Below are 14,652 nucleotides of genomic sequence, written 5' to 3' on the forward strand. Positions count from 1 at the left end.
AAAAATTAAATATGACTTAAGAATCCAAACTGAATCTTAGAGAAATCATATACTAGAATTCTCTAATAACAAAATTGATTTTAAGGAAGCTATCTTTTGTCTTTGTTAATTTAGAATTGTGGTTAGTCCTTTGGCTGTCACTTCTTGTATAAAACTATTGGGGGATTAGTTTTCTGTTTATCAACCATGAAAAGATTTTTCTTAAAACTAATATTTTTTTTTCCTTCTTTTTATTTGTCTTCTTGCTAAAATTAAATGCAACATTTGTTGTGGAAAATACTTTAATTGATAACTATATGTGTTCATTTTGTGCATTTCTTGATTCTTTTAACAAGTATTGCCTCTTTAAATAGTGACTGAGGCTGTTTGAGGTTAAATTTTAGACTGAAAAGAAATGAAATATCAACCATTTTGATTTTTCATTTTAAAGATAAAGAAACTGAGATTCAGTGTGGTTTGCCCCTCAAATCACATTAGCAGCTGCCCAGAAACTGACTTAATTCATTACTCTGTGTTCAAAACTGATTGGTTTGGCATCCCCACATCACTACACTTTGTACCTCTTGAGCTTGTTGACTGTTTATCGGCTCTTAACACCTTTATAATAGTAGATCCAAAATATATATGATACATTTGCATTTATAGAAATACTTTTCCTAATATATACAGTTTTCCTAAAATATTTATGTGAAATTGTCACAGTGAAACAAAAAGGACCCTAATTTTATGCTTTTTTAGTACCCTGCTGAATCACCAGATTGTGTTGTGGATTTTCCTGTTCCATTTTCTGTTTCCTGGACACCACAGGTAAATTCTTAAATTTATTTTAAGTAGCTAAAAAGCATTTTAAGTGGCCATTATAAAGTGGTTTTTTCAGTTTTCTTTAAACATTTATGAATAAACAGGATTTTGAGAGTGCTGCTTTCATATTTCCTAGCAGTTGATGTCCATTCTCCCTGCCCTCTGACTCTCCCCGCCTCCTTTCTCATCCTCCAAACACACCCACACAGACACCCCATTCAGCCTTTAGATCTTTATGCTTCATTTTAAATAAACATGAAAAAGCTCTGTTGACAGAAATTGTCCTTTAATTTTAAATCCGAAGGAGCTCTTTTATAAAGCAGTGAGCAGTAGGTTAAAAATTGGGTGAAATTTTTCAGACATAATATCAGAGAATCTTTTTCAGAGGAGAATGAGTTAAGACTGAAAATATAAATCCTGCCATTTCTATTCAGTTTTTATTGTTTTAAAGTATTTGTCCTTTGTTTGTCCTTGAACTTATACTATATTCTTTTTGCATATGCTTTGGAATATTCTTACTTTGATTCTTTCTCCTGCTCCTGTCAGTTTAATTTCTCAATACATTGGTGATATCTAACAAGTTAATGTATTTAAGAGTGCACTGTAAATTGTACCATTATGTAGATAAAACGTGGTATGATTATCAATAGTTCTGTCATCAACATTGACATGTGTGACTTTTAAACATCTGGCAGGATGGTGGTTAGGTTCAAAGAGAAATCTAATGACAGGTAATCTAATGTCTCACCAAGTAAATCGATACCAAAATGAAGAGAATCTTTCTATTCTTATGCAAAGTGAAAAAAATTCCTAGTGACATTTAACAAATACTCTCTGAGTAGAGTCTACCCTTATTTTTGTTATGAAATTTTGGTAGGTTCAAGTGAAAATTTATGCTTACATTTAAATTCTAATATATAGAGTAAAGTAATTGTCTTGTTAGTTTAAAAAAAAAAAAAAGCCTAACAGCATTTACATTGTTTTATGAGGTTTCAAATATTAAATTATACCATCTACATTTAAAATATATTTTTGTCATTTTCTTCTTTAAAAACAAAACAGTCTCCCTCCTTCCAATAGAAATCAAGAAAACACAGCAAAATATAGGTGATGAAAAACACTATGATTTGCTTTTGGTATTGTGATATATGTTATAAATACATAAGAAATACTGTGGTTTTTTTTTTTTAAGAATTGGAATTATACATAAATTGAATAGTTTTTGAAAAATATGACTATACATTTTCAGTTTTCCTCTATAAATTTTATATATTATGTGAGATCATGAGATAACATTGTACCTAGATTGTATTACTCTTTCCATATGTTATCTCTAGATTATAATTTAATATTTATCAAAATCCCAAGGTTGAAGAATGTTTTTGATTAATTTCCTAGTTTTCTTTTTTAACATGTTTAATCATGCAAGTTTTCCCCAGACTTTAATCTGCAAAGAAGTTCACATCTCCACAAAAGGACTGTTAGCAGTTACCTTATCCTGCCATTTAACAAAATTAGTTTGTGACTCTAACACTACAAAATCTTAAGAGCAATTTCTTCTAAATTTTGTGTCCCTCCTTAACACCAGCTAAGTACCTTGCACATACAAGCATGGAATAAGTGTTTATAATATTAATTCAAATCCAGATTTAGATTTAATTGTGTCATACGTCAGGTTTTCTATTTTGTATTAGTTCTAAGAATACAGAATTAATTAGTAGTAACTGGAATTGCATCTTTTTTTTTAATTAAAAGAACATATTAAAATTCTTAGTATAGTACAGATAAAAATTTAGATATCATTTTAACCACAACTCACATTTGACATGTTTAATATTTATCACATTTGTTTCAGATATATTTTTGTCTCTCTTTTAGGAATAAAATGTTCTGGGACTTAAAATTTTGTTCCTCTTCTACTCTCCTTTCCTTTCTTTCCTTCTGTCCCTTTCTAGAGGAAAATCTTTTGCCTGGAATTGATGTGTATGATATCCATGCATACTCTTTTGCTACATTTGTTTATGCCATATTCTATAGTATTTTCAGTCTTTTTTAAACAACGTTGTTTCTGAGATTCACCCGTGATCTGTGCCTGTATAGTACATTTTAAGTGCTTTATATCATTTCATTATATGAATCCACCAGTTAGTTTATTCAGTGTCCTAATGATGTGGTTGATCATAATTTCTTGCACAATTTCTTACTAAAGAGTGCTGCTGTAAACATCTTTCTATGTTTCCTTTTATACATGTGACACTTTTAGAATGGTTTATGCTTTGAAGTGGAAATGCTGGATTGTAAGGAGTGTACCTCTTTGAGATTACTAAACATTGCCAAGTTATTTTCCCAAATTTGTTGTATAGCTTTATACTCCTACCCAGCAATGCATAGTAATTTCTACTTTCCCACACCCTTTCTAAGTCATTCTGATTTTACTCTGATCCTAATTGCTATCAAGAACTGATACTCTTTATTGTTGTGTTTATAATCTTTGCCTACTTTTTGTCTTTTATTATAAGCAATCCTTACGTACTTTGGATACTAATTATGTATTGGTTATATGGGATATAAGTGTCTTATCCCTGTGGCATGCTTTTTAACTTTGATATATTTTGTCAATCAGAAGTTTAATATTCAATGTGGTCACATTTATCAGTCTCTTCGTTGTGATTTCTGCTTTATGTGTCTTGAATGAGAAAATTTTTTGTATCTTGTTTTAAAAAGATATTCATTGAAAGTTTATTGTAAAAGTTATACTTTCTTCACATTTAAATATGAGATAGGAATTATATTTACACTTGCCTTTTTACATATGCTTATAAAATTTGGATGTATCTTCATTTGTGGAGGTCTGATTTTATTTTTCTTTTCCATGTACTACTAAAATTGTCCATTGTTAGAGTTTAGCTGTACATTGTTAAGCATTTTGCTGCTATTTCCAGATGAACTCTTGAGTGTTTTAGACATGATGAAAGTGTTGGCAGTGTTAGTTTATGTTTGAAAGTGTGAAGCAACATCAAACTTCTTTGCTGTGTGTGATCTTTTTTCATTGACCTATTGGAAACAATTCTGCTTGTGAGAATTACTATCTTTTCCCTTTTTTAAAACAATTTTTAAACAGTTGTGGTTCTTAAAGAATTGTAGTATTGTAGTCTAACGGCAAACTTACATTTAAAAGATTGTAAACAGGTGCCAGATAATTGATTTTAAAAAATTCCCTGTCTCCTTTTTGTACATTTCCTATTTGGATTCAGTGTTTCTGGACTTTAAACTTGGAAGCTCTTTATTTTCCTTTCTTCTGTAAAATAATAGGCATGACTTTGTGGCATCCATATTAAAAATGGGTAATTTTCCTTATGGTCCCTGTCTTCCTGCTGGGTTGATAATGTTTTGATGTATTTTTCTTTTGCTCTGATGAGAGGTCTGCTGCTGCTGCTCTGACATATCCATTTGGATGAATAATTATAACTTGCACAATGTCAAGCTGAAGATGGTGGGGTTTTGTGCGTCATGACAAGCCTAGTAGCCAGTGCAGGTGTCTCACAGCATGATCAGCAACAGCCAGTGTATTCTGGCTCCGAGGAGGCATTTAGAGTGGGAAGAAATGAGCACCAAGGGCAAGGCTGCTGCTTCTACTGCTGCCGCGCTATGTGCCAAAGAAACAAAGTGCTTCTCAAAGACAAGTGACTGCACACCTCTTCTCACATATTTACTTCGTTTACCCAGTCAGTTTTCTTTTATAGATTTCAGCGTAGGAATGTAAGAGCATGTCACGATTTTTATCTTATTCTACTTCCCAACATCACAAACTCTCTAAAATGTATCTAATCTGCTGCCCTTTGGACTTGTATATCTAGATCATATATATGAATAATGTTGACTGATAAGACCATAGGATGCTCTAATGTAAGATTTTACATGCATTGACATTAGTGATTCTGTAAAAACAAAATTACTTTTCTCCAGGTCGCTGATCAACCCTAAATAGATGCTAAAGTTGTACCTTTATCTGTAAATATGCCATTAAGTGTAGGCTTCAGTGCACTAGCCTCGTCATGCTGACTGGAATTTTCAGAGGTTGGATATGATATAGTAAACAGTGGTCATTATATTTTTTTCATGTAAATATCATATTCTTGGGAGTAATGCCATAAATATAAGAAGAGCAAAACTAATGATAAAGCCTGTGGCTGATAATCTAATGGTGAATGAAGAAATTGTAATTAAAGGAAAACAGTCCTATTACATAGCAGTGAGCATGATCCATTAGTTAGAGCAACAAACTAGCAGTTGGGTATCCTTGGTTCTGTTTACAGTTCAGCCATTGACTTAATTGTATAATCTCAAACAAATCACAAGGCTGTTCTTTGCCTCAGTTCGTATGTATATGGAAATAGTGAACTTTTTGTAAGAGATGTTAAGAAAATAAATTTCAGATTAGATCAGTCGCTCAGTCGTGTCCGACTCTTTGCGACCCCATGAATCACAGCACGCCAGGCCTCCCTGTCCATCACCAACTCCCGGAGTTCACCCAAACTCATGTCCATCCAGTCAGTGATGCCATGCAGCCATGTCATCCTCTGTCATCCCCTTCTCCTCCTGCCCCCAATCCCTCCCAGCATCAGAGTCTTTTCCAATGAGTCAACTCTTTGCATGAGGTGGCCAAAGTGTTGTAGTTTCAGCTTTAGCATCATTCCTTCCAAAGAAATCCCAGGGCTGATCTCCTTCAGAATGGACTGGTTGGATCTCCTTGCAGTCCAAGGGACTCTCAAGAGTCTTCTCAACACCACAGTTCAAAAGCATCAATTCTTTGGCGCTCAGCTGGTTTAAAACAAATGGAATGATAGATGGAGAAAACACTCAGTATCATACTGTATGGATCCTAAAGATACTCTGCTTTTTTGATCTACTGGATTATCTTTCTTTCCATTTTTTCTCTGCTGTCCTTGTTGGGGAACTCATACAACTGGATTTTTGTTCAGTCTTTAATTGGTTAATTAAATATACTTTTGGTTTCTTGGCCATCTTATTGTTGCTACAGTGGTATGGATAAAAAGACATCAACGGAATCATAACAAAGAAACTTAGTTCATTATTGAGACTATGTGATGTGATTGACCTGTGTGATATGGTATCCTATTGAACTCAGTAACTTGCTAACTGCTTCTCTTTCTTTTTCAAAAATAACATGTATTTTAAAAGTACCCCTACATTGATTCTAAAAAAAAGAGAAAATAAAAGCAAGCAAAATTTTAAAAATGTGAAATCACCTTTAATGCCTTCATTTATAGAGTTGGGATGTCACTGGTTAATCTGAACCTGTGCTTATCACTTAACAAAATATTTCATTTTTTGGAAATATTATTGATAATGCCGTGCATTTATTATTCCAGATAATCTTTAGGATAATTTAGTTTTTAGTTATAATCGGGTTTACATTTATCCATACAATTAAGAACTAATATATTCACAGTCTAGGAACTGATTATCTCTACATTTATTTAGGTCCCCCAGTTAAGTAGCTATAGTTACTTAATCCACATCTTGTACATTTTTGTTGAGTTTATTCCTACTTATAGTATAGTTTTTGTTGCTGTTGCCTATTTGGTCTTTTTTTAAAATCATGTTTTCTAGTTTATAATAGGGAAAGCTATTGATTTTTTAAAAAGTGTATACTCTAATAAAAGTAGTATATGAACATAGTTTAAAGAGTTAGATTTACAAGGTTTTTTTTTTGTTGCTGTTGTTTGTTTTCTTTTCAGACAAAACAGCATGACCTAGCATCCTTCCCACCTTTTTCTCCCTCTCCAGGGCCAACCATTTTTAATTGCTAGCTGATCCTTTTGGTGTTACAATGTAATTTGTATTATTACATGCTCTTGTAATTATACTACCTTTTGTTGGTTTGGTTTGGCCATTATCTGTTAACTTCCCACTGTAGATAATGAGGAATTTGCTATTTCATTTTGTTATTTCTTCTGCCTTTCCCCCACTCCAAACACATATAAATACTTCCTGTGTTCTTTTTCTTCTCAGATGGTTATCTTGTAATTTTGATTATCAATATTCTGTTTACATTATTATGGTGAGCATATACGTATACTATGCAGAGATAAGCTTTCTTGGTGGCTCAGAGGTTAAAGCGTCTGCCTGCGATGTGGGAGACCTGGGTTCGATCCCTGGGTCGGGAAGATCCCCTGGAGAAGGAAATGGCAACCCACTCCAGTATTCTTGCCTGGAGAATCCCATGGGTGGAGGAGCCTGGTGGGCTACAGTCCACAGGGTTGCAAAGAGTCCGACACGACTGAGCGACTTCACTTTCACGCACAGATAAACCATGTAGTTAATTAGTATTCAATATTATTTTTCCTTTGTTGCCCCAGTTTTTGTTACCACCTAGAGTTAACAATCGGAGAAGGCGATGGCACCCCACTCCAGTACTCTTGCTTGGAAAATCCCATGGCCGGAAGAGCCTGGTAGGCTGCAGTCCATGGGGTCGCTAAGAGTTGGACACGACTGAGCAACTTCACTTTCACTTTTCACTTTCATGCATTGGAGAAGGAAATGGCAACCCACTCCAGTACTCTTGCCTGGAGAATCCCAGGGATGAGGGAGCCTAGTGGGCTGCCGTCTATGGGGTCGCACAGAGTCGGACATGACTGAAGCAACTTAGCAGCAGCAGCAGAGTTAATTAACAATGGTCTATTTCATTTTCTTAGTTTTCTGTGTATTTAAAACTCATTCAATCCACAATTTTCCATCAGTTGTCTAAATCTACTCTTAATCATCTACATGGGGTTTCCTATTAGCTTTACTTTCTGGTAAATTTCATCAATGTTTTCTGGTAACCTTCCTTCTGAGTTTTTTTTTTTTTTAATACAGTCATGTTAATTTCTAAGAGTTTACTTCATTGATATATCTTCTTTTGTCCCCAGAGATACTAATAATAATATATCTTTTTTCCCATCTGAATAGTTTCTGTTTCCTTGAGTTGCTTTTTCTTACCGTCTGTGGTTATTTGCTCGTGATTAAAAGTCAGCTATTATAAACTACTTGAAGGCTCTAAGTACATGACTGGGGGCTTGTCAATTGTGAACCTCATTGTAGAATCACCTGAGTAGATCTCAGAATAGATTACCCCAGATGTCAATATTTTAGGTCTTTTTGATTGATTTGTTGAAGAAGACTCTCTTATTTAGCCTTCTGCCTACAAAAGTTACTGAGCAAACAGAAGATGCTCCCTTATGGCAAGAGTGGACCAACACTGCTGGGCAAGCAGCAGCAGTCTATAAGCCGCTTTCAATATACATTTACATTATGTTGTATAATTGTATAAACACACCCACATCCATGTGTGACAAGTAATTGGTATCTCTCTCTTTGTATGTTGAGCTACATATACTCTATAAAGACAGTATTTCTATTTATATGCAATAGTCAGGAAGTATTCTGGTGTTGAAAAATGAAATAGAGATGATTAATGCAAAACAACCACCATCCTCACCAGGCTCTCTGGTTGTGGTAGATGACTGTATATACATTGTAACATAAGTAACAAACTAACATAACATAAACCAAGTAATATATATATACATTGTAACAATATTTCTCAACAGAAATATTGAGAAATACTGTTTGGTCTTACAGTGTGCTGGTTAATGTATTACTAATACTTGGACTATAGTTTGGAGGAAACCAATAAAATATTCTTATATAGCAAGTGTCCTAGGTAAAAGAAAATACATAAGTATCAGTCTCCAAATGGCTTCTTAACATTGTGATTTATATTTTAAAATGCTTTTGGATAAAAAGGATTGTCTTAGCTTATCAGGAAAGCAATTTTATTTCAACACAAACACAATTTTTTAACATTCTCTACCTCATATTTTGTCACTGTCAGGGACTCTAGCAAATTAATATACTATGTCTTTGTACTTTTTTTTTTTTTAATCCAAGGGCTATTTTAAAATATGTGAATATTGGTATATATGTGCGTGTGTGTTTTAAGCCATCCATTTGGAAGAACAGATACCCGTATTGAAAATAGAGTTCCAGTAGACAGAAGACAGAAATGATAATTCAAATATGAAAGATGCTGATTCAAGTATGATCTGCTAGAATCACTGATTAATACTCTCAGCTATATATACCTACTCTTATCCTCTTTTTGTGCTTAAAAAAAAATGTTGAATATGAGAAGCCAAACTAACTTAGCAGATGGATATAATGAAGCAAACCAGAATTTTGGAGTTGGTAGATAGCAGAGGCAATGGAACAGTATTTTTTTTCTTTTTTTTTAAGTGATGTTCCTGTTAGCATATAGTTCCCTGGCTCTGGCTGTGAAGGTAACATTGATAGCCAGCAACACACACATTTTATTAGTCTTGACCTTCTTGAAAGCAAAGATTTTTGTGAACATTTATTTCCTTATTTTGTTGTTTTTAGTGTGAATAACAACAATTAGATATAGTCAACTTTTTGATGAGGGTAGAGTAGAACCTTTTTGTGGTATGTCCTACCTAGAACAAAAAGCTAGACTAGTTTGCTTTTTTCTGATTGGCTTAATTTTTTTTTATTATGTAGAACTTTATTTTAATACAAAGTAAAGGAAGTTAAAAACAGTTAACACAGAATATTAGAAATGTATTTGAACCAAATAGTAAGGGGTCTTAAATAGCATTGTACAAGACGTGGTTTTTCTCAGAGTTAACAATCTGAGAGATATAAATGGATAAACAGCTACAGGGGTTTGTTCATCAGTCAGGCTCAGGCTGCCATGGTATTGTAGGCCTATCCTGGCATTCTTAGCATCTTTATTATTTTTTAAAGTTGTGATAAGATACACAAAATTTACTATCTTAACCATTTTTAAAGGTGCAGTTCAATGGTATAAAATACATTCATCAAGTTGTTGGTGACCTTTACTACCATTCATCTCCAGAACTCTTTTCAAATCTTGTAAAACTGAAACACTATACCCATTAAACAGTAACTCCCCTTCTCCTCTTCACCAGTGTCTAGCAGCCACCATTCTAGTTTCTAACTCTATAGTTTGACTATGCTAAGTACCTTACGTAAGTGGAATCATGCCGCATTTGTCTTTTTTGACTGGCTTATTTCACTGAGCATAATATGCTCAAGGTTCATACAAGTTGTAGCATATGTCAGAATTTCCTTCCTTTTTAAGATTGAAAATATGCCATTACATGTATATAACCACATTTTGTTTATCCTTCCTCCACTGATGGACTTAAATTGCTTTCACATTTTAGCTCATGGGAATAATTCTGCAAGTGAACATGGATGTGCATATATAGCTCTATGAGTTCCCACTTTTAATTGGTAACTAAATTACCAATAATTAATTGGTAATTTTATCTTTAATTTTTTGAGAAACTGCTATACTGCTTTCCAGAGCTCCTGTACCATTTTACATTCCTACAACAGTGTACAAGAGTTTCAGTTTCTCCACATCCTCCTAAACACTTACTTTCTGTTAATGAGTGTGAGTGAAATGATCTTATAACAGTTTTGACTTGCATTTCCCTAAGAGATATTGAGTGTCTTTTCATGTACTTATTGGCCATTTCTGTATCTTCTTTGGATAAATGTCTTAGTCAGCGCTTTGCCCAGTTTATTTTTTTTTTAATTTTATTTTTTAACTTTACAATATTGTATTGGTTTTGCCATATATCAAAATTAATCTGCCACAGGTGTACATGTGTTCCCCATCCTGAACCCTCCTCCCTCCTCCCTCCCCATACCATCCCTCTGGGTTGTCCCCATGCACCAGCCCCAAGCATCCAGTATCGTGCATCGAACCTGGACTGGCGACTCGTTTCATATATATTATACATATTTCAATGCCATTCTCCCAAATCATCCCACCCTCTCCCTCTCCCACAGAGTCCAAAAGACTGTTCTATACATCAGTGTCTCTTTTGCTGTCTCATATACAGGGTTTTTGTTACCATCTTTCTAAATTCCATATATATGTGTTAGTATACTGTATTGGTGTTTTTCTTTCTGGCTTACTTCACTCTGTGTAATAGGTTTCCAGTTTCATCCACCTCATTAGAACTGATTCAAATGTATTCTTTTTAAAATAGGTTGTTTTTGTTGTTGAGTTTTAAGAGTTCTCTATATTCAAAAGCAGAGACATTACTTTGCCAACAAAGGTTCGTCTAGTCAAGGCTATGGTTTTTCCTGTGGTCATGTATGGATGTGAGAGTTGGACTATGAAGAAGGCTGAGCGCCAAAGAATTGATGCTTTTGAACTGTGGTGTTGGAGAAAACTCTTGAGAGTCCCTTGGACTGCAAGGAGATCCAACCAGTCCATTCTGAAGGACATCAACCCTGGGATTTCTTTGGAAGGAATGATGCTAAAGCTGAAACTCCAGTACTTTGGCCACCTCATGTGAAGAGTTGACTCATTGGAAAAGACTGATGCTGGGAGGGATTGGGGGGCAGGAGGAGAAGGGGACGACAGAGGATGAGATGGCTGGATGGCATCACTGACTCAATGGATGTGAGTCTCAGTGAACTCCGAGAGTTGATGATGGACAGGGAGGCCTGGTGTGCTGCGATTCATGGGGTCGCAGAGTTGGACACAACTGAGTGACTGATCTGATCTGATCTGATATATTCTAGATATTTATCCTTTATCACATACATGATTTGCAAGTGTTTCTCCCATTCTGTGTGTTGCCTTTTACTCTGTTGCTGTTGTCTTTTGATGCACAAAAATTTTAAATTTTCATCAAGTCTAACTTTTCCTGTTGTTGCCAGTGCCCTTGGTTCTATACTGAAGAAATCATTGCCTGATCCAGTGTCATAGAGCTTCTGCCCTCCTGTGTTTTTTCTGAGAGTTTTATACTTAAACAGCTCTTAAATCTATGTCTTTGATCCATTTTAAGTCACTTTTTGTATATGGTACTAGATAAGGGGCCAACTTAATTATTTTGCATATTGATATCCAGTTTTCCTAGCTCCATTAGTTGAAAAGATTGTTCTTTTCTCATTGAATGACCTTGACACTTTGTCAGAAATCATTTGATCATGTATATGAGTGTATATTTCTAGGCTTTCTCCTGCTCCCTTTGTATTTTATCTGTATGCTAGGACCACATTGTTTTGATTCCTGTAGCTTTATAGGAAGTTTTGAAATCAGAAAATGTGATTTCCACTTTGTTCTTTCCACTTTTTTCCTCCGTGTTTGTTATTCTTTTTCAAGATTGTATGGCTATCCAGGGTTTCCTAAGATACTATGAGTTTTAAGATGGGGTTTTCTGTTTGTGCCCCCCAAAAATGTCATTGGGATTTTGATAAGGATTGCATTGTCTTCCAGTTCATGAATGTGGGTTGAGATTCCTTTTATTGATGTCTTGTTAATTTTTATCAGAGTGATATAACCATTTGTGTTTTCATTTTATGTCCTTAACCTTCTTGGTTAATTACTAAGGCTTTTTTTGTTTTGTTTTTTGATGATATTGTAAGTGGAATTGTTTTCTTAATTTCTTTTTTGGGTTGTTTATTGTTGGTGTTTGGAAATGTAACTAGTGGTCAAAGAGGTATCCTGGCCCTTTGCTGAATTAACTTCTTAGTCCTACAATTTGGCAGGGGGCGGTATTTAGGATTTTTTGCCTGTAAGTTTATATCATCTGCAAGCAAGGATAATTTTACTTCTTCCTTTATTTGGATGCTTTAATTTCTTTTTCTTGCCTAATTGATCTACCTAGAACTTCCAGTACTGTGTTGAATAGAAGTGATGAAAGTAGGTATCCTTGCTTTGTTCTTGATCTTAGAGGAAAAGCTTTCACTCTTTGAGCATTGAGTATGATGTCTGCTGTTCTTTTTTATAATATGGCTTTTATTTTGTTGCAGTAATTTTCTTTGATCTTTGTTGAGTTTTTATCATGAGAAGGTGTTAAATATTGTCAAATTTTTTTCTGGGTCAGTTCAGATGATTAAATGGATTTTTTTTCATTCCATTAGTATAGTGTTCTACATTTTATTGATTTTCATATTTTGAGCCATTTTTGTATTCCAGGAGTAAATCCTACCTGATCTCTGTGTGTAATATTTTTGATATGCTGCTAAATTTGGTATTTTGTTGAGGATTTTTCTTCTATCAGTATTCAAAAGGTATCATGGTTTTTAGTTTTCTTGGGGCTTTAGTATCAGAGTAAAGATAGCCTCACTCAATATGCCAGCAAATTTGGAAAACTCAGCAGTGGCCACAGGATTGGAAAAGGTCAGTTTTCATTCCAATCCCAAAGAAAGGCAATGCCAAAGAATGCTCAAACTACCGCACAATGGCACTCATCTCACATGCTAGTAAAGTAATGCTCAAAATTCTCCAAGCCAGGCTTCAGCAATACATGAACTGTGAACTTCCAGATGTTCAAGCTGGTTTTAGAAAAGGCAGGGGAACCAGAGATCAAATTGCCAACATCTGCTGGATCATTGAAAAAGCAACAGAGTTCCAGAAAAATATCTATTTCTGCTTTATTGACTATGCCAAAGCCTTTGACTGTGTGGATCACAATAAACTGTGGAAAATTCTGAAAGAGATGGGCATGCCAGACCACATGACCTGCCTCTTGAGAAACCTATATGCAGGTCAGGAAGCAAGAGTTAGAACTGGACATGTAACAACAGACTGGTTCCAAATAGGAAAAGGAGTACGTCAAGGCTGTATATTGTCACCCTGCTTATTTAACTTATATGCAGAGTACATCATGAGAAACGCTGGGCTGGAAGAAGCACAAGCTGGAATCAAGATTTCTGGGAGAAATATCAATAACCTCAGATATGCAGATGACACCACCCTTATGGCAGAAAGTGAAGAGGAACTAAAGAGCCTCTTGATGAAAGTGAAAGAGGAGAGCGAAAAAGTTGGCTTAAGCTCAACATTCAGAAACCGAAGATCATGGCATCTGGTCCCATCACTTCATGGGAAATAGATGGGGAAACAGTGGAAACAGTGTCAGACTTTATTTTTGGGGGCTCTGAAGTCACTGTAGATGGTGACTGCAGCCATGAAATTAAAAGACGCTTACTCCTTGGAAGGAAAGTTATAACCAACCTAGATGGCATATTAAAAAGCAGAGACATTACTTTGCCAACAAAAGTCCATCTAGTCAAGGCTATGGTTTTTCCAGTGGTCATGTATGGATGTGAGAGTTGGACTGTGAAGAAAGCTGAGTGCCGAAGAATTGATGCTTTTGAACTGTGGTGTTGGAGAGGACTCTTGAGTGTCCCTTGGACTGCAAGGAGATCCAACTAGTCCATTCTAAAGGAGGTCAGTCCTGGGTGTTCTTTGGAAGGACTGATGCTAAAGCTGAAACTACAACACTTTGGCCATCTCATGTGAAGAGTTGACTCATTGGAAAAGACTCTGATGCTGGGAGGGATTGGGGGCAGGAGAAGGGGACGACAGAGGATGAGATGGCTGGATGGCATCACCGACTCAATGGACATGAGTTTGAGTGAACTCCAGGAGTTGGTGATGGACAGGGAGACCTGGCCTGCTGCAATTCATGGGTTGCAAAGAGTCGGACGTGACTGAGTGACTGAACTGACTGAAAGACAGCCTCTTTATACTTACCTAAAAATTAGTTAGAAAGTATTTTACCCTTATCAGTTTTTTTGGAGAAGTCTGAGAAGTATTGGTGGTTGTGGTTGTCGTTCAGTCAATAAGTCAAGTCCAACTCTTTGTGACCCCAGGACTGCAGCACTCAAGGCTTCCCTGTCTTTCACTATCTTCCAGAGTTTGCTCAAATTATGTCCATTGAGTCGGTGATGCCACCTAACCATCTCATCTTGTGTCACCGTCTTCTTCCCCCCACC

General features: G+C 35.4%; 1 protein-coding gene across 4 annotated transcripts in view; it reads left to right on the forward strand.

Annotated features, from left to right (window-relative positions):
• Nucleotides 1-14,652, forward strand: part of FANCL (FA complementation group L) — a 95,486-nt gene that overhangs the window by 61,138 nt on the left and 19,696 nt on the right. For 3 of the 4 annotated variants that reach the window (XM_070379536.1, XM_005888704.2, XM_070379538.1), the window contains one exon: nucleotides 739-807. The exons of the other annotated variant lie outside the window; for it this stretch is intronic. In XM_070379536.1, coding sequence (XP_070235637.1) covers nucleotides 739-807 — 69 coding nt within the window. The remainder of the gene's footprint in view (nucleotides 1-738; nucleotides 808-14,652) is intronic. 4 annotated transcript variants of the gene reach the window in all.

The sequence above is a fragment of the Bos mutus genome, chromosome 11 (assembly GCF_027580195.1).
Source record: "Bos mutus isolate GX-2022 chromosome 11, NWIPB_WYAK_1.1, whole genome shotgun sequence".
Taxonomy (NCBI): Eukaryota; Metazoa; Chordata; class Mammalia; order Artiodactyla; family Bovidae; genus Bos; species Bos mutus.